Raw genomic sequence first — 26017 nt, 5'->3', positions numbered from 1 at the left:
TCCTTCTCATTAATACAGGTGTCATGTAGCTCAAAATATTCAATGATCAAAATAATTCACAGAATATGAAGCCACAAAAAGAAAACATATTTTATGACTTCTGGGGCAGGACTATGTTATTTACTTTCCACTATGGAAGTCATTACAGAATTACTTTGCATGCTTTTTATTGGGAGCTTGCAATTGCACAAAGTCTCCATATTTACCCTTACATCAAGGGATTTATAGAATACATGAAGATTCCATTATACAATACAATTAAGTAGAAAATATGAGAAAGAGGTGGAGAAAGGGAGAGAAAGAAGTTCAACATACACACAACCCTCCTCCTCACACACATAAACCACACATACACATGATCCTTTTCAAGAAGCTGTAGAGTTCAAACAGTAATGTAAGGTGGTACAGAGACAGCTGCTATATTAAAACCATTATATATTGTGATCAAGCAGAAAGATAGGAGAGGTCCTTAAAGGTAGAGCATCTCTTCCCTTAGACATCCTTCAAGAAACATCTGTGTCAAATATTCAGAATCCAAGTCTTCAGCTTTGGATTTTAATTCACCATATAAAGAGCAATAGTGAAAAGATGACATATTACTGTACCAGTAAACCTTTTATTCAGGCTGCTTTTGCAAGGTCAGAAAAAAAAAAGAAAAAAAAAGCTGTTTTTACATGTCAGTAGCTATGTTTGTTTAGAAGTAAACTCCAAAAAAACACTTTCCATTTGATAAATAATCACAGCTGTAAACTGAAACTACTAGCTAGACGAATCATTAAGGAAAAACATTTTAGTCAAATCAAATCAAAAGAAACAGTGTGCCTGGAAGAAATTACATGAGATCAGAATCAAAATAAAGTTATAAGTACAAGCAAAAAAACAGTTTTGCATTTGTTTTGCCAAGTTCTAAACAACAGGTGGTCTAAAGCAAAGTTTAACAAAGAGTTTCTGAGGATACTGTAAATTTAGGAAGTCCATCTCAAGAATAAAGCAAATTTTTCTTACTGAAGTCCCTGAAAGAGAATAGGAAACCAGACATCTGTTTGGTGTTAGCAACCTTCAGACGTGACCACTTCAGGGTAAAGCCTCAGCTACATGATTAGGTGCTGATGCAAACTTGTCAGCCATGGAACTACCTGCCACAAGGCACTCATATGATACCTGGAGTTTTGCCATTGTCACATCATTTAAGGACACCTGTTTTGGCTCCCTTTTTGCCATACTTCACAGAATTCACAGAATCACGAGGTTGGAAGAGACCTTCATCAAGTTCATCAAGTCCAACCCATGCCCTAACACCTCAACTAAACCATGGCACCAAGTGCCACATCCAGTCTTTTCTTAAAAACACATCCAGGGATGGTGACTCCACCACCTCCCTGGGCAGGCCAGTCCAGAACTTTATCACTCTTTCCCTGAAAAATTTCTTCCTACTCTCCAACCTATATTTCCCTTGACGCAGCTTGAGACTGTCCTCTCATTCTGTCAGTTGCTGCCTGGAGAAAGAGACTGACCTCCACCTGACTACAGCTACCCTTCAGGAAGTTGTAGAGAGTGATAAGGTCACCCCTGAGTCTCCTTTTCTCCAGGCTAAAAAACCCCAGCTCCCTCAGTTGTTCCTCATAGGGCTTGTGTTCCAAGCCCGTCACCAACCTCGTTGCCCTCCTCTGGACACGCTCAAGCATATCAACGTCCTTCCCAAACTGAGGGGGCAGAACTGGACACAGCACTCCAGTGCGGCCTCACCAGTGCCAAGTACAGGGGAAGAATGACCTCCCTGCTCCTGCTGGCCACACTATTCCTGACACAGGCCAGGATGCTGTTGGCCTTCTTGGCCACCAGGGCACACTGCTGACTCATGTTCAGTCTGGTGTTGACCAGGTCCCTTACTGCCTGGGCACTGTCCAGCCACACTGTCCCCAGCCTATAACATTGCAAGGGGGTTATTGTGTCCAAAATGCAGGGCTCGTCACTTGGACTTATTAAACGTCATCCTATTGGACTCTGCCCATCCATTCAACTGTTCTAAGTCTCTCTGCAGAGCCCTCCTACTGTCCAACATATCAACACACACTCCCAGCTTAGTGTCATCTGCAAACTTATTAATGAAGGATTCAATCCCCTCATCCATGTTATCAATAAAGATATTGAACAGAACTGGCCCCAGCACAGACTCCTGAGGAACACCACTGGTGACTGGCCACCAGCTGGATGCAGCACCGTTCACCACCACTCTCTGGGCCCAGCCATCCAGCCAGTTCTTAACCCAGCAAAGAGTGCTCCTGTCCAAGCCATGGCTGTCTGCTTTTCCAGGAGTATGCTGTGGGAGACAGTGTCAAAGGTCTTGCTGAAGTCCAGGTACACAACATCCACAGCCTTTCCAGCATCCACCAGGAGGGTCACTTGGTCATAAAAGGAGATCAGGTTGGTCAAATATGACCTACCTCTCCAAAACCCATGCTGCTTGGGTCTCATACCCTGGCCATCCTCTAAGTTCTGTGTGATGACACTCAGTATAAACTGTCCCATAACATTATCGGGTACTGAGGTCAGGCTAACCAGCCTGTAATTAACAGGATCCTCCTTCCCACCCTTTTGTGAATGGGTGTCATATTGGCCAGCTTCCAGTCATCTGGAATCTCCCCAGTGAGCCAGAACTGTTGGTAAATAATGGAGAGTGGTTTTGCAAGCTCATCTGCCAGCTCCCTCATCACCCTGGGACAGATCACATCTGATCCCATAGATTAATGAATATCCAAGTGTCTCAGCAGTTCTCTAGGAGAAGTAGCCCACAGACTACGTAGTCCATAAAAGGGGAAGGGGGAGGAAAAGCTGCCTACTTTTGGACAGGATTAGTTATGAATTATCAAAAAACACCCAGACTAGTAACTCCCATTCTTCTTAGTAGTCCAAGATGTGGCTGCTACAACCCAAAGGCTACTAACCCTGCTTAGAGTGGCATCAGCAGGCTGGACCATGTTAACTCTGACAGCTGTTGACAGGCACCCAGGGCTCAGACTCACCACTCTTCCCCACCCACACTACTGTCAGGATCTGTGTTAAGCAGCCTTCCTCTTCCATCAGTTCTGCTTGGTGGATGCCAACCTCCAGCAGGCATGCTGGAGAGAGACTGGGAGTATTCACAGCCTCTGTTGGAGTAGTCTCCTAAGCTACCCAAAGCCCTTAACCCATCTCTGAAACTGGTGATTTAGGCATCAAAATATAACCGGAAATAACTGGAATAAACTCAGCTTCATTGTGTGAAGTCCTTCACATGTTGGTATGGTCAACCATGTCCTGGGCTGCATCCAAAGCCCTCTGGGCATCAGGGGAGGGAGGGGATTCTGGTCCTCTGCTCCGCTCTGGTGAGACCCCGCCTGCAGTGCTGCATCCAGCCCTGGGATCCCAGCACAGGAAGGACATGGACCTGTTGGAGTCAGTCCAGAGGAATGATCAGAGTTATCAGTGGGATGGAACACCTCTACTATGAGGAAAGGCTAAGAGAATTGGGATTATTCAGCCTGGAAAAGAGCCTTATTGCAGCCTCTCAGTACCTAAAGTAGTTACAAAACCCATGGATAGGTATATTTTGCATGACTATGTAGTGACAGAACAAGGAGGAATGTCTCTAAACTGGAAGATGGCAGGTTTAAATTAGATACTGGGAATAAATTCTTCCTTGTGAGGGTGGTGAGGCACTGGAATAGGCTGTTCAGAGAAGTTTTGCATGCTCCATCACTGGAAGTGTTTAAGGCCATGCTGGATGGAGCTCTGAGCAACCTGGTTTAGTGGAAGATGTCCTTGCCCATGGCAAGGGGATTGAAACTAGATAAGCTTTAAGGTTGTTGCGATCCACTCTAAGCAGAGAAGAGGAAAGGGAACTAACTCTTTGTGAAAAAAATGGATCAAACACAGAAAAGTTTGAATATACCAAAAAAACATGATTAAAACCAAACAACGTTAGATGTTGATACCAAAAAATGGATATATTTTATTTAATAGTAAAAGAAGGAAAAAGAAAGGGAGGGAGGGAGGGAGGAAGGAAGGCAGGAAGGAAGGCAGGAAGGCAGGAAGGCAGGAAGGCAGGAAGGCAGGAAGGAAGGAAGGAAGGAAGGAAGGAAGGGAGGGAGGGAGGGAGGGAGTGACAGAGGTTAAGTAGAAACATATCACCCCTTCCAAGGTCCCCAGTGATGTCTCACTGCTTCCCTCCATCTCATCTTCTCGACAGTGAGGGTCCCCCACCAAAAAGTGTAGACTCCAATGGATTAATATACATTTGGGCAGGTGGGAACACACAGGTACCTCCCGGTGAAGGGGCAGGTTTGACACTGTCCCTTTCAAGAATGCAGATCTGTTGCATCACGTAGTATCACATGCAGTGCAGGGTCTGGGGACACCTTTGGTGAGGGGCCTTTGATGAGCCATGACACCACCTCATTTGTCCCTCACATGGTTGTCCCTCACATAGATGTGGCCTTCCAGGGGTGGAAGACCCCACAGCTGGGCCAGTCTGCCCAGGGGAAGACAGGTATTCACTACATCTGGCCAGAGGCCATGTCACATACCCAAAACCTCTCCTCCTTCCCTTCTTTGGTGCAGGATCTGTGTGAGCCTGGCAGCAGAAAAACCTGGGGCTGTGGCCTCCACCCCAAAGGTGCTGGGCTGGGCCCTGTCGTGGATGCTGTTCCAGATGCTTCACACAATAGTGTCATTTTATCTCAATTTGCCTTAGGTGGTTTAACCCATAGTTCAGGGTTTTCAGTCAGGAGTCCCATCCAGGGTGAGCTTTGCTGGTGCAGTGTTGTTATGCACATTTGCTATAATAGGCAAAAGTCTTTCATAAAGATGTTTAAGCCATAAACCATAACATTTCAGTCTCCAACACAAGGTCCCTTCAATCTAAACCATTCTGTGACCCTGTGATTAAGTTAACAACATAAACACAGCATTAAGACCTCAAATTTTGAACAAGAGCTAGAGGAAGTTATCCCACATCACTGGGGGGAAAACAGGCAAAAGAAACTCAATTTCAGTCACTCAGTTACCTAATCCTTAGCTTTGTGGAAAATGTTAAGTGAAATCTGGAAAGCCAGCACACCCATCATGGTGTTTTTAGTCTTAGTTTTCAAGTTAAGAAAAAGAAAAAAAGTCTTTAAAGTAAAAGTAACAAACGACTGAAGTTTTCAGAGCCAATTATCTAAAGTTATCAGTGGGAGTCCTAAGAATTTAAGGTCATGTTAATGGTTAATTTTTATTTCAGAACCCCAAGGACAGTTGGCTCTGGAAACACAAAACTTGAAGTGCTTGTAGAGAAGAAAGTGGAAGGAAAAAAAAGTCAAGTGGCACGGGGCAAGAAAGCAAGAGATTATTTAGGTCAGACTTCCTGAAAAAGTGAACATAGAAATACAACAGTTTTAGATAAACTCAACAGCCCCCTAAGAGCTTTCAGTAGTCCCCAGCACTGAAAGAGTACTGCACGAGAGGGGGAAATACTGAGGAAAAAATTATAATTTAATGTTTTATAATTAATAATCAAAATGTAAAATTTAATTATCTTCAATGTTTATATTGCTTCCTTCTTTTCTACTCACACAGAAGAGAGGGTTTGAATGCACAGAATGCGCAACTTGCAAAGGTTCAATGTAGCATGGAGTTTATTCTAACAGAGAGACATCACAGAAAGCATATGCTGTTAGCCAAATAAATATTTATAGCTTGCACTTTTACAAGTCTCAAACACCAGTACTCCTCTTTGTCTCCATGGCAATTTAGAGGGAGCTTCTGCAAATGGGGGATGGGGGTTTAAACTAGTCAGGCTCTCAAAAAAAGCCTATTTTCCAGCCATCTCCTGGTCCTGTTCAGCAATGGTTTCCACAGCAACTCATTGGCAGCTCAAAGACAGCTTGTAAATGCAGTGAGAGCCTATAGCTGCTTCAGCTGTTGCTTATTTTAAGATGCATCAAGATGCTGAGAACATGTGTCTATTGCCATCATTTTTTCAAAAGACTATGTGAATAGGCCAGTGGTCTAGAAGCCCCTTACCACTGTTGTCCCATCCCCCTCATATCATCCAGTGCAAAGCTGAAGCTGAACAAACAGATTTCTCTTTGCATTTCTAGGGGTAACACTGAAGCAGAAAGACTTCCCTGTGCAAACACTTCGTGAAACTGTATAATGTTATTAAATTTGCAAAATAAATCTTGGTACCCAGTGCAAACCAGCATGTTCCTCTGAAGACAATAGTACCAAGACTGATTTGCATCAACTATAAAATCAGCTCTGAAACACAAGAAAGTTGGAAAACCAGAAGAAACAAACAATCCACTCCCCAAATGAACATAACCATTCTGGCCCCCAATTTGCCACAAAGATCTCTGAAGTCTCCTACAACCTTTAAGTGACTTTTGCTGGAATTGACAAACAATTTGGAAAGAATAAACACTTTCATGAAGTCACCTCATTTATAAACCTATAAATACACCCATTTTTATCTTAAAATCCTGAGAACAGATTTAGTTTATGTTCAAACTGTATCAACCAGTATTACTTACAATTCCAGTATACTCCATATGAAACTGGAGTCCTTGCTCATTCAGAACCAGTGAAGTCAGACAGGTTCCCTTACTGTCGGAGCATGTTTCCAGATGTTTAAGAGGAATACCTTGACAGTATAATTTAAAATTGTTTTAAGTAAATACATTGGTAAAGTGAGGTGTCTCATCCTGTAGTTAGTCCTATTAATTTAAGCTGGAACCAAATTTCTTGTGCATCATAGAATCATATAATGACTTGGGTTGGAAAAAAACCTTAAAGATCATCCAGTTTCAACCTGTCTGCCATCCTCAGTCCTTCTCAAATGGATCTTCTCAACACTTTTTTGATTAATCTTAATATTTCTACAAAACACACTGCAGAGGATGGGTACATAAAACATTGTATTAAGTTCTGGCTTCTAAAGGCATAGGAACAGCTAACTAACCAGAATTGTGCACAGCAAACATCTCAATAGGTAGGATAGCTAATTTGGCCAACTGTGGACAAATGTCTCATTTGCAGTAAAGTATAATGACCAAGTCAGCATTGCCACCTTATATCCCACTATGTTCCACCAATGAAGGAGATAAAACATCTGAAATAGTTTAAATTTTTTTATAAGCCCACTCTCTCTGAAGCAAATATTGACCTAGAATATACTTCTATATGCAATCCATGTAACTCCTTGAGGTGAGTTTATTAAAAGGGTGTTACACATGCTTTTTCTCATTCAAATTTTACTGACTTTGGGACACACTAATATGACTTCATCGTATTTAGCATGCTCATTAAAAAAAAAAAAAAAAAAAAAAAAAAAAAAGTCCTTCCAACACTGGTCTTTTACATTGCCAAGGTTGCTCAATAGTCCTTTCCTGGCAGAATCAACCAACAGCCATGTTTGATGATGGCAAATTTTATAGAAGCATCTTCTGGCATATTTGAACAAGACAAGCCACTCTAATTCCATTAAGACTAACATATGCCAAGAGAAGCTACAGCAAAGAGAAGATGTTTTTCACACTCTAAGGAGAGGGTTGATTAGAAGAAATCCTCCGGAAGGTTGAGCTAGGAACAATAGGTCACAGTATAAGAGGTGCCAAGTTTTCCTTAAAGGGAACAAAGAAAATTAAAAAACCTAACTACAAAACACAATAGTCTTCATCATAGTAAAAGCTACACCAGCAAAACATACAGGTATTCAGATTAGAAAACATTAGAACATCACTGGAAAGTTACACAGGAAACAAGAATAAACAAACTCTATGCCTTATCTATTTTTAAATCAAGCATAAATTTTAACTCGGTGATCATCACAGCTTTCCACAGGAAAGATGTTTTAGGAGCCACATCCTCAAGAGCATTTCCCTGATGAAACACTTGGTAGCTTTGCATCAGAAGAAGGGAAAGCTCAGTACATGAGCCAATATTCCCAATTCAGTGGTTTGCTCCTTCATGTAATGGGATTTGATGATCTTGCCTGCAGGTACTTACACTAAGCTGTTTCACTGTTGCAAAAACTGTCTTAGAGTGATTTATTATGATAGTGTATTTCATGATCCTCTGCTCTGTGCTCAAAAATGGGTATTGTATCTTTAAGACCCTGTAGCCGAAGATCTGGTGTGTGGGAGACCAGGAGGGTGAAGAGTTTTGCTTTTGCACAAGTGTTTTTAAAAGCTCCCTGCCCAGCATTTTTGTGGCTCTGTGCGGCATGGGTTTTGCTGGGCTGGTTTGGTTTTTGGCCCAGGCAAAAAGATTTTCCTTTCTTTGGCTCAGAGACGCTGCAGTAGCGGTCTTTGGGCTGCCTTAAGGTGAACTGAGCAGCTTCTTGTCAGAGACCAGGGACATTGTGTCAGCAGGAGTAGAGCTGCCCTACTCTGATGCAAGCCCCAGTGAACCACGCTGAGATGGGAGGAAAACACACTGAGAGGCTCCAGCCCAGCTGCTTTAGCTGCCATGGTCTGCTGTACTTTGCCCTGGGGAGAAGGTTGATGTCAGATGAGCCACCAGGCCTCTGTCTGCTGCTGGAACTGCTCCATGAAAGCTTCTGCCTTCCCAAGATAGAAGCTGACACCATCCCATATTGCATGTTGAGAGCAGGTAATCTCTGGCATTTTGGATCTTTGTTCCAGTGTGTGGGCGGTGAAATCTATCAGTTTGATATCTAGCAGTTATTCACTTTTTTCCCTGCCTTGTGGGCATTCTGTTTCTTAATAAACTATTGTGCAGTTTTTTAATTTTCATCTATTAGTATTAATTTCCTATTGCTGGAAAGGAATTGTTGGAACCCTTTAGAGGAAGCAACTCATTCCAGAGTGTTGTCCTTTAAATCATCTCAAACTAAGACAAAAATGAAACAAAAAAAAAAGATGTCAGCAATCCTGCAATTCTGTAAAAACACAATAAAAATATTTTTTAAAGCCATGATTTTTTTTTTTTTTTAGAGTAAACCACATGCAATTAAGGGTTCTGCCCCCTTGGTCACTACTATCTCTAGCATAACTTCTGTGCTTAAAAGTCTGGTGGCCAAAATGGCTGTCTGCAATACTTCGATAACAGATATAATATCCTCAATTTAGTTTTTTAATACCAAATTTTATAGAAACATCTTCTGGCACATGTGAACAAGATTGAAGCCACTCTAACGCCATTAAGGCTAACACATGCCGAGAGAAGCTAGAACAAACAGATGTTTTTCACACTCAAAGGACAAGGTTGATTAGAAGAAATCAACACTACATTTCTAGAATACTTGTTAGAGTCAATAAATCAACATATTTTATTAAGCCATGCCTGCCATATAAGCATATATGCTCCTTTAAGCTAATGTTTTGTCATCTACTTTGCCTTCTTCTGCCTGTATTCCCTTTATAACCAACTGCTCATGGCATATTGATGCTCTAGAAACTTGGGTGACACAATTATTGCTTAAAGTTTCCTTTAGAAGTCACAGAATCATTAAGGTTGGAAAAGACCTCCAAGATCATCAAGTCCATCCTGTGACCAACCCCTACCTTGTCTCAAAGACCACAGCACTGAGTGCTATGTCCAGTCATTCATTGGACACCTCCAGGAGTGGGGACTTCACCACCTCCCTGGCCACCCCATTCTAATGCTCAAGATCACTTCTCAAGAAGAGTTTCATCCCAATGTCCAACCTGAATGTTCCCTGACACAACTTGAGGCCATTTCCTGTTGTCCTGTCACTTTTTCCCTGGGAGAAGAGCATGGCCCCACCTGGCTACACCTTCCTTTCAGGGAGTTGTAGAGAGTGAGCTGCCCCCTGAGCCTCCTTTTCTCCAGGCTGGAAATTCCCAGCTCCCTCAGCTGATCCTCATCAGATTTGTGCTCCAGACCCTTCCCAAGCTCTGTTGCCCTTCTCTGGACATGCTCCCGCACTTTCTTGCAGTGAGGGCCAGAACTGGACACAGGATTTGAGGGGTGGCCTCACCAGGGCCCAGGACAGGAGGACAATCATTGCCCTGGTCCTGATTACATTAAGACAAAATAACACCACTTTGACTGAAGAACAATCCAAGGACTATACTGGGAAACAACTTATTCAGGCAGATGCACATCAGCATAAACACTGTGATCACAAGGAACCTGAATACAAAATAAGGTCTTCAGAGTTCAGCTCTAAATTCACAGAACAGTTTTGTTTTAATAACAGGATCTAGGTACATTTACAGATTTATTCCCACTGTTGTTGCCGGGCTGAACGTATTGCAATGAGCCTGGATGATACAAAGCATCAGCAGTTCTATGAGTGGCCAAGAAATCAAGAAAGGGAACAAGATAGCTTGTTGAATAATACATTGCTACCAGCATTTCTCTTCCCAAAGAGAAACTCATCACCAACTCAGTCAAAGTTCAACAGTTTTGCTGAAAGAACCTTTGAAAAATAAGCCCATAAGTAATTATTGTTTATGTTTATGATCATCAGTTGTTGTTTCAGGGCAGAAATTGAATAGGTTCCTTTACAGTACAAAATTAATTACTCTTATACAGGAAAGACTATCCACTTGAGAGTTTACAGATATGTAATGCAACTCTTTGTATGCAACTCTTCATAGCCAAGTCTACACATATCTTAAACAGTCTAATTTTATATCAAAGCCTCCTGTCCCATTTAAAAAGTTCCTTGGAGATTATGTGTCCACCCAGCACATGTGTCCCATCCCACAGCAGAGGCAGCTTAAGAATGAACTGTCTACCGTTCAGTCAACACAACTGGCAATCTAAAATAACCAGATTTTTTTTTTGCATGCAAGATTTCAGCAGGGCTCCATAAAGGTACAGGGAATTCAAACACAGCATATAGATGCAGGATTGCAGCTTTAATAGCAACACAAAGCAGTAGATATTTTTTCCCATTTCAAAACTAATTAGTCCCATTTCAAAACTGAGAGTGTTTAAGTTACTAATATATCTACACTGAACATACTATTTAAATAGCATGCCTTGAGACAAGGTTAGCTCAGGAAATATGTTCTGCACCTGAAAGTCCGTACTTACAAAAGAACTGGCTGTCCCCCTCCTCTTTCTCTGTTCACATAGCTTTCAAAAGCTTTGAATAAACTTTAAATATGTGCAAATGCTTACAGAGGCATCACTTCATTCTTCTCTCACAAAAATCAGTCCTCCCAACAGCTACTTATGTTAGAAAGCCACTGTCTTTCAGCAACTGGGCAAAGCCTCTGTAGCACTGTTTTCCTTCCCTTCTTACCCCTTAGAAAGGTGGCTAAGAATTTAAACAAAAATGGAAAGCGAGTAGTAACTGCATGAGGATTGTTCCTGTTTTGAGCATTCAGCTAGGGACACAACTGGAACATAAATGAAATAAGAAACAATGTGCAGTGGCAGGGAAAAAGCAGAGCTGAAAAAATCTTGTCAGTCTCTACAAATAGAGCTGATTCCCTGTTGACAGAGCTTCCCCAGATGACTTTTTTTATCCCCCAAAATACTATTTATTGAAAGAGTCTGAAGACAACTACTATAGAAGACAAATACATTAACTTCTGTTTACATACTGTATGTGTAGACTTAGTAAAGCATACATGTGTTGGCAGCTACAGAATATTTAAGTGTGACAGATACTGAATTTTGTTCACTAAGGTGTGACATTTCATATGTAGACTTTAGTATAATACCAAGAGTTTACTCCTGTGTGCACTTTTAGTTTATTGCATGTCCCATTTTAGACAAGACAATGGTTATTAGTAAAGTTCAGGATAAAAAATGGGTAATGTTTGGATGACTTGAAGGACGAAGAATCAAAATGGAAAAGACTGTGAGGAAGCAAAGGAATGGAGACATTAGCAGGAGTTGACCTGCATGAATGGATTGTGTATTTTCATCTTCACTTGGTATTCTGAATTCTGCAAATACCCCTGAGTCATCATTTCAACAACACCCCTGAGCCATCATTTCAACAAATGATGCCATCATTTCAACAACACTTCATTGAACACATAGAGAATAATTCCATTTACTCTTTATGCCTAATACATTTCAGAAAACCTCTGTATCATATGATTCAAACAGCACTAGCTGATGTCCAGGATATAGGTCTTGTTTATGAAAGGGAGGAAAAAAAAAAAAGCAATTGACTTATAAGTGGAATTATGTGAAGGCTTCTTAGACTGGCAAGTAACAAAACCATACACTACTTCAGCCCAAAAGGCCACTTTTTGATATTTAACCATATTTCCATTACAGATGCATCTCCCTATTTTCATCAGAGATGTCTCTCTTTGATAATCTAATACTTTGGGTTTAGGGATAATCCTCTTCTATTTAATCATTCCTACAAGTGTTGCAAACATCTGGAACAAGATGGAGTTGTTCATGTGCAGTATAAATTCCTGACTGGAAACTTGTACGTTTCAGAGAATTAAACAATAGGCATGTATCTGGTGGAAGTTATTAAAGAATATACCTTCTTCTACAATAACAATAGATCTTGTTCCGCCCCCTCTGCCATGGGCACAGACACCTTCCACTAGACCAGGTTGCTCCAAGCCCCACCCAACCTGGCCTTGGACTCTTCCAGGAATGAGGCAGCCACAGCTTCTCTGGGCAACCTGTGCCAGGGCCTCACCATCCTCAGAGGGAAGCACTGCAGGGATTCCTGGCCAGCAGTGCTCCTATGTCCTGCCACACCAAAGCCATCACTTCTCATCCCCACACAGACTTTTTCTATTTAGGCAGGTTATCAGACTGCCCAAATACAGAATATTGCCTTTTGTTATTAAATAACTTGGACTTGCTTGAATCCCAGTTTCAGAAGTACTCAGCACCACTGTTTTGGACAGTGTCAAAGCTGAATCAAAGTCCTGTCACACTTCCCCAAATCCCAGTCAATCTAGCTCAGGGGTACATTAAACGAGAGACACAAACAAGCCAGCAGTTTAAGAGAGAACTTCTCTCCTTTGTTGGTGGCCTCCTCACAGACTGGAGAAAGGGCAGAAAAATCAGCTTAGGTGGCCCAATAGTATAAAGTGCAAAGAATCAATATTTACTGTTAAGACCATTTTATGGAAAACAGTAAAGGTACTAGAACACAAAAGCGACCCATAGAATGCACCTAAACACACCAAAACATTCTACAGATATAATTTTAGAAATATTTTTTGTCTTGGTTTCAAAGACAGGTGCCTGTCAATCATGGTAGGAACTTCACTTGGAATGGAAAATATGATCCCCTTGACTCCAAATTATTATAACTTCGAAATTACAAGGCTTTCAGGTAAAGATACAGGAAAAGGAATAACAGTTCTTTACTTGAAAGTATGTATATATATGACAACATGTTATAGATGAGTAATGACATGGTTGGCTCTCACAATTAAGGAGTGAACATTATATGTATGTTAAAAGAAGTTTTATAAATGTATAGCTATGTTACTGCAATGTGTCCCCGCCTAGCATTTGTTATCATGGGATGGTCTTGGTAATCCAGGCGTTTGGGAAGGTTAGCTTGTTACACCTGACCTCCTATCAGAATGTAAGAAAGTGACTTCCACCACTGGACAGCAAGGAAGGAGTTGACTGACAAGGCTCTAGGAGGGGCTAGAGACATAAAAGACGAAGCATCCATCTTGAAGATGAGCTAGCCACATGGTAGCCAGCCACAGGGAGGCTTCCAGCGCTGTTTTTCCTTATTTAGTCCTTTTGTTGTATTTTTTGTTTAGTTTGAAATAAACCTTTAAAAAATTTTAAAGTGTGCAGTCGTTTCTCATAAATGCAAACAAACAACAACAGCAGCAGCAACAAACAGAAAAATCCCTAGAGACCCAATCACAGCTTTCTCTTGTGCACCAAGCAATCTCCCCTTTGGTGTAGTTATAGTCACATCCAGCAGGGGCGCTGTTGGCCCCTGGCCGGGCAGGGGGCGCTGTAGCACGAGCTCAGCCACCTTGCCAAGCCACAATGGTGGGAGGGCTGGTGGGAGATATAGAAAAGGGGCTTCCTTTACAAACTCATGGCGGGGGTGGTGGTAGCCAGTACCGGTGCCCCTCCAGATGGCACTGTGGATTATAGCAGGAATCTCGGAGCAGAAAGCTGAAACAGCAGAGGCGAGCACAACTAGGGTGACAAAACAAGGTGTAGCGAAAACTCTGGAGCTGTGGCATGTCTGGGCAGGCACGGGCTGTTAGGTTAAATTGTAGCAAAAAGCCTAAAGCAGCCGTGGAAGACAGTGGAGCTGCACAGTGGCAGCCAGGAGATGCTTCCTCTGCGATGGGCTGGGGTCCTGGGTTTTCTCCTAAGGCACCCGAGCTGATGGTGAGGGTCCTTCCCAGTGAGGTCGGGTGTTGAAAAGGTACCAGTACAACAGCCCCTCTTAAGATCAAAGGCTCACCCACAGTAAGAGAAGCAGTGAAGAACAGAACTCTCTGGAGGCAGCAAATTCTCCCTGCAGCAGCACCAGCCCAACCATTCTTCTCTGGTCCGAAAAGCAAGAAAGAGGAAGGAGTTGAGCCTAGCTCCAGTGACCAGCCCCTCCCTGCCCCAGCCAAAATCACATGGTATCTCTGCACTTCCCAAGAGAAAGCCCGCCAGCTAAGAGGGTAGCCAACTGCACCCTTCCCCCTCCTCCTCCTCCTCCTCTCAGCTACATCTTTTGTCTCATAAGTATCATCATTATCCTTTCTTAGGCAGCAAATGGAAGAAAATTCCCTGAGAGAAAGAAGAAAAAAAAAGGAAAAATCCTAACCTACAACATTTTTTTTACTCATTTTTGCTAGCTACTAGACGGCTTCAGTTTTGAGACAGGGCCTCCAAAGACAAGTACTGTCTATACATTCTAGTGGCAAACTACTGTCTGCTTCACATAATAGGCATTAAAATGCTGTTTTTCTGCATGTTATACATAGGTAATGCAATGGTTGGCTCTTGCAATTATGGGATGAATATTATGTGTATGGTAAGAGAAGTTTTATTGATGTGTAGTTATGTAATTGTGATATGCTTTCCCCATACTCCTCTTTCCCCTCCCCATTTTATTGTTGCCACTGGATGGCCTTGGTAGTCGGGGCATTTGGGGGGAGGGCAGGCTTGTTGCTAGGGGATGCGGCATGGCAGCACCTGACCTCCAATCAAATTGCAAGAAAGGCGTCTCCACCAGTGGAAGGTGAAGAAGAGTTGACTGATGGACTTTGGGAGGTGTTAGGGTTACCTCATGCAACACCAGGAGTATAAAAGGTGGAGCAGCCATTTTGTGGGTGAGCACGTGGTGGTTTAGTTCCATGCTCTCAGCACTGCTCTTTCTCCTTATTCAGTCATTTGTTATATTTGTTAAGGTTCAGTAAACCTTTAAAATTTTTAAGTGAGCGGTCATTTCTCACACTGCATATATTTTCCTCATATTTTTACAAGTGTGCCAAACACAAACGCTTGTCAAACTCTAACAAACATACACAAGTGTGCATAACACCCCCAAGATTGTCTCCCAGTTCATACTGGGCACTTTCTGCAGGCTGAGATACAATAATTTTTGTTTGTGTATTATATTAATTTGACCAAATGTAATTTCTCAGGAATCTTCCATCATTACCTCCAAGTATATTAGAAGTTTGTGAACAACAAATATAGACTGTTTTGTTAAAATTATCTAGCATAAAAAAAATGATACATAATTTTTCCATCCAGGCAATAATACATTTTGTTCCCTTTGAATCTGATCCAGTGGTTTGGATGGGGTCAAAAGCGTTTTGAATCCTTAAGAAGTTAATCCACCTAAGAGCTATGAAATAGATCTATTGAAACGTAATACTTGTAGGGTCTGTTCTTTCCAGCTCAAATCTCACCATTTTGTACCTCTTTAAAAAATCAGAATCAAATTGTAGCTATTTCAATTCAAGTTTTATTTTCCCATCTCTTCCTGAAAACTGCTAAATTTTGAACTTCTAAAAAGGAATAATTCAAAAAGGTTCAGTACCAGATTTTTTTTTTTTCATGTTTTCTCTGCAAATAATCTTTGGGACAAATTGGATGCCTGCTTTAATTTTTATTAACCAGAAAGGTTTACAGACTTAGTAGTAGTTAAGAACTATGACTGTTATATGACTTGCTGTTTTCAGAAATTGCCATTTTCTCCTTCTTCTTTCTCCAAAAGCTCCTCCACCTCCCACTGTGCTAGAAACCAACAAGTGAACAAGACCAGATGTTCAGCTGCCAAACTTACTTTCTGCCCTGTTTAAGAAATTTTATGTAAGTACTTGAGTGCTTGATGATATATTGTGTGCATAGAGGTGACAAAACTAGCTGCAATCCTCCAGAAAAAAAAGTGATTTTGGAAATACAGGTGAACAAAAGCAATGGCAATCATTCAAATGCTTCTACAGCCTTATCTGCTGTCTCATTCTTTGAAATACATATTCCATTCTCTAAAAAACCCTAGCATTTACATGAAGGAAACAAATAATTTGTCTTGATTACAAGACACATAATATTTGCTTTAAGGTTCCTGAAGTTGAATTACAGAACAATCACAGTGCTTTGAGGAAGATGTGACAGAGGCTTTTCTGCAGAAGTATTTTGCTGAAACTGATGGTTCTTTCAAAGGTACTGGGGATGGGAGAAGGCATGCTACAAAGTAAAACTGTAACAAAGTTAGCTTATCAAAAGTGGGGTGGGAGAGGGGGTGAGCTAACCAGAATAGAATGAATGACGTGAAACAAAATAAACAGCTTCCACATAACATTTCCCTCAGTTTCCATTAAAGTGCTCTCCCCATGGTACTGAACTAGAACTGAACTAGCCACTGAACTAGACAGTAAGAACGTGTAAACCATCTCATTTCCCCACACATATGCAAAACTGCCACAAAGTTAACATGGTGGAGAAAAAAAAAAAAACCAGCAAAACAAGAAAAAGCAGCAGTAAGAAAGCTCATTGTACACATCCACAAGGACACTATTTTATGCAAATTTTGTTTTGCTTGATTTCATTATATAACTTCAAGGGAGTTTAGCCATTCCATATGGCCCTGGAAGGCAGTCTGCAAGGACAAATACATATGTCTACCTTGTGCTTCAACTGCTTTAATATACAAGATATTTATATTGCAATGTGGACATTTCTGGCTGTGCGCACATTTCTAAGTAACCTTCCTTTACATAAGCATTTGTTCTGGAGTCACCTCTAGCATTTCTAAGGGAAAGTATGACACTAAGCCTTACTTTAAGAAAAGTGTTCCTAAAAGGGTTCACCATGTGCAGGGAGTAAGTGTCTTCAGAAATGCTCCAACATGAGGATTACATTTTGAGTGTTGATGGATTCTAAGTAGATCATACCAGATGGATAATTTTACATCCCAACTGCAGAACTGTATTTCTAGTTGTTCCTGGCTCTCTAAAAGCACTACCAACCCAAATCTATTCCCCCTCGAGCAAAGGAAGCTTGCTTAGTGCTACTGCAGAAGGTTTGCATGCATATCACTGTCTATCTTCAGTGAAGAAATACTACTATTATTTACTCATGTGACTTTATGAGGAAACTGATTTTTCTTAATATCAGATGTACAAGAAGATTCTCCCATACTTCACAAGAGGACTTCTCCCTAGTGACTATTATCACTTGAGAAGAAATTAAAGCACCTGGGACACTCTTGGAGGAAGGGTAAGCGTCTGCTGTAATGTTTTTAGTTAACTTCTTTAAAAACAGGTCTGCACACACCCCAAATAGCATTTGGAGTTAGTCAGTGAAAACAGACAAGTTTGGTAGCTCTAGGTCATGAAAGATGAAACCAGGTGTTCTGTTCAATCAATCAATTGAAAAGATGATGTCAAAATACAACTACTTCTGTATTCTCACCAAATCATTTGCAGTGGCATCAGCCAGTTTCGGAAGCAGAACATGGAAGCTACCAAAATAGGCTGTAGCAGGAATTACAGGTGTAATACATGAAATAATCACATAAATATCTTTGTGTAATTCAGTTAAATAGCCAATGGGAAGACCTCATCCAGGCTCAATTAGATCTGCCAATCACAGCGGTAGTTTTAACTGTCATTATTAATGCCAGATGCCCTATGATATTCGCAATTACCAGAAATATGTATCCTACAACATGAACAAAGAGTTGTTGCAACTTTAAAGCTGAGAAAACGGGACCTCGGAGGCCAAGCAATAACAAAGTTCTCTTCTTGCATAAGTACACCTTAAAAAAGAAACAAGGAATTGCAACTGTCTTGATGTAACATTTCCAGGCATGTTTCTTGTCTACTGTATACAGTGAGGGAAGACAGCCACCCTCATTTTCTCTTTTGCGCATCCAAAAGTAGTCTGTGGCACCAGTAACCTAGAAGAATGATACCATGGGGCCAACCAAGGAAGAGCTCTCTCTGCCTCCTCTCTGCTGGAGAGAGTAAGGAGGGAGACAGAACAGCAACACTTGTGCCTGAGCCCTCTCAGGAATACAGAGCCCCTTCTAAGCAGCATACCCAGGAAAACAGCATGACTTGCTGAAATGCAGCAAAAGCCATGATTTCTGAGAGACATGCCAGTAACTCACAGCCAGTTTCTTCTGAGGCATGAGGATCTAAGCAAGAGGGCAAAATTGTAAAGGTTACTAAATAAGCTAGAGAGAAGCATGTATCCCTTGTAAAGACAGAAACAGTCTTTCCTACCATGTCAATTTGTGTAAGTTTTAGAAGCATCTGGGTATCTTGTGCAGTCTCACCACAGTGATCAATGAAAAATGTTAGGCTGAAGACTAGAAACAAACATTGCTTTTTTGTACTTAGTTTTCATTTGTTTATTTATATATTAGCAGTTTATTATCCTCCTACAACTTACATTGTAGTGTCTAAGAGTCTGTGCATGTTTCTAAACTTTGAGCAGCCTTTAGCAAAGAAATACTGCTTCTCACCTCAACCAGCAGGAGAATGATCATTCAGTTAATGTCTCTTCCACCACTCCTGCTCCAAAACAAGGCTGTCTGCTTTATAGCATTATGTTGAACAGATATTACTAGAGAAGTATGCAGTCTTACAAATTTAAGAAATCCCATCTCACCTGAATATGGCCTAATTTAGAAATCAGTTCTTACCAAGCTAATCCAGCAAACAAAGAGGGTTCAACAAAAGGCTGAGGGTTGACAATAGTCTCCATTTTGAGTACATCAGTTGTCTATCACATATAGTCAAGAAAGCATATTTTAAACACTTCCACTGACACTTCCTACAGCAATGCAGTCATGCTTTATGATTTTTTTGTCGGAGTTGGGAGGGAAAGGAAACAAAAGGATTCTTTGGTCCAGAATCTCTGTATCTGAGTGAAAGATTTCTGAGAATTAAGGAGTGGGGTTTTCTTGAGCCAAAACAAATAAACAAAATATCACCTTACTTACTGCTCAAACTACCCCAGTAAGCTCCATCAAATATTTATGTAAGACTACTATTTACTGCCTCTGCATTGTCCTCATGCACACATATGGTACTGCATTTGCTTCCAGAATCACCAGCTGAAGTCTAACTTCAATGTACACTAATATTAAGAAAAATCACACCTAGATGCTTCTCAGAAAGGCCATTTGGTCAGTACATACTATCTCCTCCCATGAAGCCATGATGGTTAATAACATTTTCTGTACAAATTCTGTCTTGCCAACAGAGCTCACCAGTCTTACACTGCGGCACCTTTTACAACTTTGTCAGTTCCAGAAGCTTGTGCTGAGAGAGAACATGATTAAAGACTCCCAGCTCCCTTACTTTCCCTAAATTAAAGGTGGAAGGGAAGATTAGCTCACAGAAACAATTTCTGCATGAATATTTCTCAGCAAGTTCTCAATGAAAAGCAATTCAAACATCATCTGCCTTGGCTATGTTGATGCCCTGTGACCAAAAGCTTTTAATTTCTGCAGCTCAGCTACCAAGAAAGGTCTCTATATTTGTTTCACAATTTAACCACAGAATTGCAGAACCATTTAGTCTGGAAAAGATTTCTAAGATCATTGAGTCCAATCTTTGACCAATCACTACCTTCACAACCAGGGCACTGAGTGTGCCACATCCAGCTATTTCTTGAACACTTCCAGGGATGGTGACCCTACCACCTCCCTGACAGCCCATTCCAATACTTAACAACCTTTTCTGTGTTCTTCCTGAAGTCCTCCCCTGACTCAGCCTGATGGTGTGTCCTCTTGCCACCTTACTGGTTGCCTGGGAGAAGAGGCCAACCCCTATGCTGCTTGTGAGGTATCACTACTTCCTTTTCCTCACTAGTTTCTGCCCATTCCCCGCCATCTCCAGAGCACATGGGTCCCACATAAGAGACTGTTTAGCCCATATGCCTGACTTGGACACCTGAATTACTCAGCCTTACTGATCATGTAAACACATTCCAGCCACAGGAGCAGCAGCAGACTTCTGGTTCCTGGATTTCTTCCTGGGTTTCCTCTGGCTCCCACAAGCAATAGGTATTTGCACACTCATGCACCTACAATCACTTTCTTCATGAAAAGACTTCTTATCAGCACCTTTCGTGTAAACTTGCTTTCCACCTAGCGTTTCTTTGGAATTGGGACAGTAAGGGGAAAAAGCCCACCATGAAGAAACCTCCAAGTCTGATAACAATGTAAGGCACCAGACTTTGATGCACTGTATTGCACGCTCTATCATCTCCTTAGCAGTCAAAGCCAGCACTGCCAACAGACAACTAATCAGAAGGCTGAGCAACCTGAACACACTGAAATCTGTTGCAAAAAAGAAAAAAAATCACAACAGCTTCACCTGCTCAGATATATCATGCAATTTAGAAGAAATGAAGTAGCAAAAAAAAATAAAACCATGTTGTTTATTATTATTAGTTACTATGTGAAAGAGAATTTCTGCACTAGCTGTTCATTTAACAGCCCAACATTTCCATAAGGCCTTGTAGGAGAAAAAAGAGAGGAAAAAAAATTTCCAAGCCAAAGACCTATCAGACATGTGTAACTTCAAGTATCTCCACTGCAGGACTCTGGAAAAAAAAAAAAAAGGGAGTTTACGTTCACAGAGCTTTCTGTTAGGTAACATTATGTTAAGAGGAACGAAAGGTAAACCTCAAAATATACCCAGAATCAGTACCATGGATGTTCCACATCTACAATGGATTGAGAACCCATCCTGGGCTGATCCTAGTTGGTCATTTCATTGGAAGATGGTGCAACATAAGTCTTTTCAAAACACTATTTTCACGTACAGCCCTTTCCCCAAACATCAGTAAGACACAAAAAGCATAGAACAGAAGCACTGCAAGACGTGATCTGAAAGTGACAGCCTTATCACAACTGGTAATACTAACACTGTGTTAATTCAGTGGTTCTCTGCAGGTATGTGCTGCACATACCTGCTTTTTCCTATTATTTATGCGTGCTTTCCGGCTGGAGAATCTTTGCTCAACTTATTCTAACCATACCCTTTTGTTTTTAAGGAGTTAGGACCATAAAAATACTGCAATCTCAAGACTGTTCTGAAGATGCAGCATCCAGTGCTGGCAACAGAATACGCGCTCCCGCCCCTCGTTCATTCACCTTGTAAAGGCCATCAGAAAAACAAACTATGCAGCCCTCATCCTAAAGTTTGCTCGGCGGCAGACGGCCGCTGACTTGCACTTAACCAGGCCGGCCTTAAAACAGGTTACATCTGAGCGAAAACATGGAAAGACACACGGAAAGAAGCAGCGCACACCGCTCCGGCTGTGGCGGGGGACGCGCTCGTTTGCATTTCACTCTTGGAGACCCTATTTGGCTCCTCTCGCTCCGGGATGAGGGAGGGGAAGCGACATCTCTAGGAGCCATCCCCCTCAACATACACATAAAGATTTCGCGGGGACCATCCCCCCACAGCTCAGCGCCGTAACGGGTCGGAAAGCCCGGGGAGCTCCCCGAGGCGGCGGTTCGCGATAGCCCCGTGGGACAGGGACGCGGCCACTTACAGCTCAGGAACCCCACGCAAACGAGGAGCAGCAGGCGCAGACTACGGCTCGCCATCTTCCCGCGGCGGCGGCGTGGGGCGGTGCTCGGTGGGCCGGGGGCTCAGCGCCCGCGGAGCTATTACAGTAACCGGCCGTGCTCTGCCTCCTCCGAAGCCGGAGCCGCCTGAAACTTTTAACGTGTCCGAGGAGGCGTCTCCCCGCTCCGAACGCAGGAGCCGGGGCTTGACGCGGGGATGTGCCCTGGCCACCCGCCCGCTCGCCCGCCCTACAGCGGGGAGCCGCGGCGGGCAGCGGTTCCGAGAGCATCCCTCTCTTCTACCGCCCCCGCAATGCCCCCGCGCATCCCGGGGGCTGTGTTGTGTTGAATCCAGCAGTTCTTCTCTCCGTTTTGTTAATTTATTTATTTTTAAGCTGGGACATCTTCATAAACTCAAGGACATTTGTTGCAACAGAATAAACTTTCCGTTAGGAAAAGATTTCATTTCTCTAAGAAGGGCGTTGTCCCTGTTGGTGCGTTTTCCTCAGGCAAATCCCCCCAGGGAGGAAGTAGGGATAACGGGGTGAAATCACGGAACAAACATTCGGCTATCCCGGCTAACAAAAAAGCCTTGTGAGGCCGAGGCGCTGTTTTAAGGCGAAAGAAGTCACAGTGACTCCTTGTGTGCCTGTCTATACAGCTGGATTGGACAGAATCCCACCTACAGCAGGAGATGGGTCACACGGTGACCTTCAAAACGTTTTTATTATGTTATTATTTTACACCAGACTATGAGAGGTTTTTGTTACATATACAGGTGGTGTAATGGTTCTTTGAATTTATGAATCAAGGAAAATTACTCATCTTGACAGTTAGTAGTGTATCTGAGTAGTTTCCAATGACATCTTAAAAATGCATTACCACTGATGTAAAGCAGTTCTATAACAAGAAAAGTATCACAAGTATTTTTTTGGTAATCAGAACAGCAATGATGGCTATATTTTGTTAGAGGGCAACGAAATGAAGAAAGATAATTTATAAATAAAATCTCTAACAGCTATTTTAATGGAGAGCAAGGAAGTAGGATGCCATGATGCTCTTCATGGCAAAATCTTAGTTTACTTTTCACGTGGAAAAAATGTATACAGAACACAAGTAATATTTACTTTTAAAAATCTGCATAAATATATGCATGTATGTATGTATGTCCAGTATATATTACTGGCATCATGACATGCATTTAATAAAATCAAAACTGTCCCATTGAAAACAGAAAAGTTTTTTGTGTGTCCCAGCACATCATAGCTTTAGGCAAGTACAAAGGTTCATTGATTTCAGTAGAACTGCTTTACTATTTAGTCAGACAATGATGGAAATCTTGTCTTGATATAACATTTCAATATGGCAAGAGTCTGGTGGAAAAGTTATAAACATGGGGAATGTTAAGAAATGGCAGTATGGAATTAAATTAAAGGATAGGGGATAGGATGTTATTAATACTGATAGTTGATGAAAAACTAACATGCCCTGGCCGTGTGTGCTGGAAGCCCAAAAACCCCCCCTTATGCTGGGCTGCATCCAAAGTCCCGTGGACAGCTGGGAAGAGAGGGGATTCTGCCCCTCCACCCCACTCTGGTGAGACCCCACCTGCAGGGCTGCAACCAGCTCTGAGGTTCCAGCACAGGAAGGACATCGACCTGTTGGAGTGAGCCCAGAGGAGACCACCAAGGTGATGGAGGGCTGGAGTACCTCTCTGATGAAGACAGGCTGAGAGATTTGGGGCTGTTCAGCCTGGAAAAGAGAAGGTTGCATGGACAACTCTCAGCAGATTTCTAGTCTCTGAAGGGAGGCAGGAGAGGGACTCTTCATCAGAAAATGTAGTGACAGGACAAGGAATAATGGGTTCAAACTGAAAGAGGGAAAATTTAGGTTTACACATACAGAAGAAATTCTTTACAGTGAGCATGATGGCATGGATTGCCCAGAGCAGCTGTGGCTGACTCATCCCTGGAAGTGTTCAAGGCCAGGCTGGATGGGGCTCTGAGTGACCTAGTCTAATGAAAGGTGTCCCTGCCCATGGCAGGGGGTGGAATGAGATGGACTTTAAGGTCCCTTCCAACCTAAGGATTTCTGCAATTCTGTGATTCATTAACACAACTCTTATACTATAGTAAATCCATTTAAATGAAAAGGTTTTATACAAGCATGAGGTCAGACTAAAGTTCCTTTCTTCTGTTCACTGTTTCATTTCTCTTGCAAGTGAAGCAAATTCCTAGTGTTTCCCCTACAGTTCTCTGACTTTTTCTAGTACAGTTCATATTTTCTTTCCATTCCCTTCTTTTATTTTAGTAATTACTAGATCATGGTTTCTCCACTTGCTACAGGAAACACCAGCAACTAAATGTTAGTCTTTTGAAGGCAATTACATAATTACTGGAAAAATGGTTGTAATACATATAGTTCATTTAATATATGCACTTTTTCTCTATGTACTTTGCTCGACAATTGTATTCTTAAAATTACTGTTACGTACTTTGTTAGAAGGGCACAAGACTGCTATCCATATTTTTTACCTTTTAAAGTTGGAGTAGAAATGTTTTCATAACACATAGAGCCCAAAATGGAAGAATTTGTTTGAGATGCTCACTGTAACAGTTATTCTTGGAGAACTTTCCATAGACACTCCTTTTTAGAATAATAAAAATAATCTATTTAACATCTGCACACAAAATACTACTCAACAATTGCTGTCTTATTTTGTGATAGCTGTTCTAGTCAAGTTCTTTGTATAGAAAAGCCTTGAAAAATTGAGTGTAATTACAACATGATTTTAAGATTTGGATGTTTTGTAACAATCCCAGGAATTAAGAAAATGAAAGACTGTCCTCATTTTATTAGGCAATATTTTAGATAAATCTACATTCTTACATTGCAATGGAATTCTTCCTCTTTTTAATGAAATTTCTATTGCAAATGTGAAGTGCTGATGATAATCTGTTCTAATAATGAGTTTACATCTTTTATTATTGCATCACCACTGTGTTACGGTCCAATTTTTAGAGTTATTAGAAATACCTCTGCTTGAATTAAGGTGCAAACAAGACCATACGCCAAAGTCAGTAATATGGGTTTTATTTAATTATAAATATGAGAGAGACAGAGAGAGAGAGAAAAGGAGAGAGAGAAAGAAAGAAATAGAAAAGCGGGGGGGGGGGACAGAAAGAGAGTGACAGAGACAGATCAAAGAAAATATCACTACTGTGTTAATCTCAACGATGTTCTGTTGATCCTTGCCACCTGGTCTTGGTGGTGAAGGTCTCCCCCAAAAAGCATAGAATCCAATGGATTAATATACGCTCAGGCCAGGCCAGCTGGGAATGCCCAGGTACCTCCTCTGGAAGGAGGCAGTCTCTTAACAGCAGACTCTGGATCTGTTGCATCAGTTTGCATCCATGCAGTCCTGTGGTGCAAGGCCTCTGGGGACCCCTTTTGGGATCTTTGATGAATTATGACACCCACTCAAACTGCCTCCCATGTGAATGTCCCATGCATGTGGCCTGTGGGGTGGGGGGTTTCACAGCTGGTCTGGTTTGTGTAAGGGAGTATGGGTGTTCACTGCCTCTGACCAGAGGTTACGCCACGCATCCGAAACCTCCTCTTCACCCCTTGGTAGGGGGGAGTCTGTGTAAACCTGGCCTTTGTGGGTTGTGGTCTCCCCCACCCCACAACCAGCCAGGGATGGTTCTCTGCTGCATTTGGCTTTCTTGTGGATGCATTCATTTCTTCAGCCTTGTTTGTTTCTCCCCAGACTTGGAATGATTTAACATAATGTTGCCTTTATCTTATCTAGGTGGCTTAACTCACAGTGCAAAGTTCCAGTCAGGCATCTTCAAGGAGGGGGTGGGCTTCTGAGGTTGTAGCTTCTTTATACAGTTTTTGCTATAATGGGCAAAACTCCTTCATAACAATGTTTAAGGCATGAACCACTTCAGTCTGTGACACACAGTCAAAGAGTTATTTTCTCCTCACCTAACAGAAAAACTGTTTTGAAAAATAATTTGGAAAAATTCTGTGAAAGACCATAAG

The 26017-nt window shown here is 41.8% G+C and overlaps 1 protein-coding gene and 1 long non-coding RNA gene across 2 annotated transcripts in view; one reads left to right on the top strand and one right to left on the bottom strand.

Moving 5' to 3' along the window:
* JAM2 (junctional adhesion molecule 2) overlaps window positions 1-22139 on the bottom strand; it is a 45926-nt gene extending 23787 nt beyond the window's left edge. The window contains exon 1 of the mRNA XM_068180678.1: window positions 21955-22139. Coding sequence (XP_068036779.1) covers window positions 21955-22009 — 55 coding nt within the window. The 5' untranslated portion in view covers window positions 22010-22139. The remainder of the gene's footprint in view (window positions 1-21954) is intronic.
* LOC137466324 (uncharacterized) lies at window positions 17138-19370 on the top strand. Its single transcript, XR_010995122.1, has 2 exons — window positions 17138-18738; window positions 19283-19370. It is a non-coding gene; the product is annotated as an uncharacterized lncRNA (long non-coding RNA).
* Window positions 22140-26017: the final 3878 nt, after the last annotated feature.

Source organism: Anomalospiza imberbis, chromosome 2, assembly GCF_031753505.1.
Source record: "Anomalospiza imberbis isolate Cuckoo-Finch-1a 21T00152 chromosome 2, ASM3175350v1, whole genome shotgun sequence".
In the NCBI taxonomy this organism is placed as follows: Eukaryota; Metazoa; Chordata; class Aves; order Passeriformes; family Viduidae; genus Anomalospiza; species Anomalospiza imberbis.
Note: the sequence above shows the minus strand (reverse complement) of the source record. Positions and strands in the feature narration are given on the sequence as shown.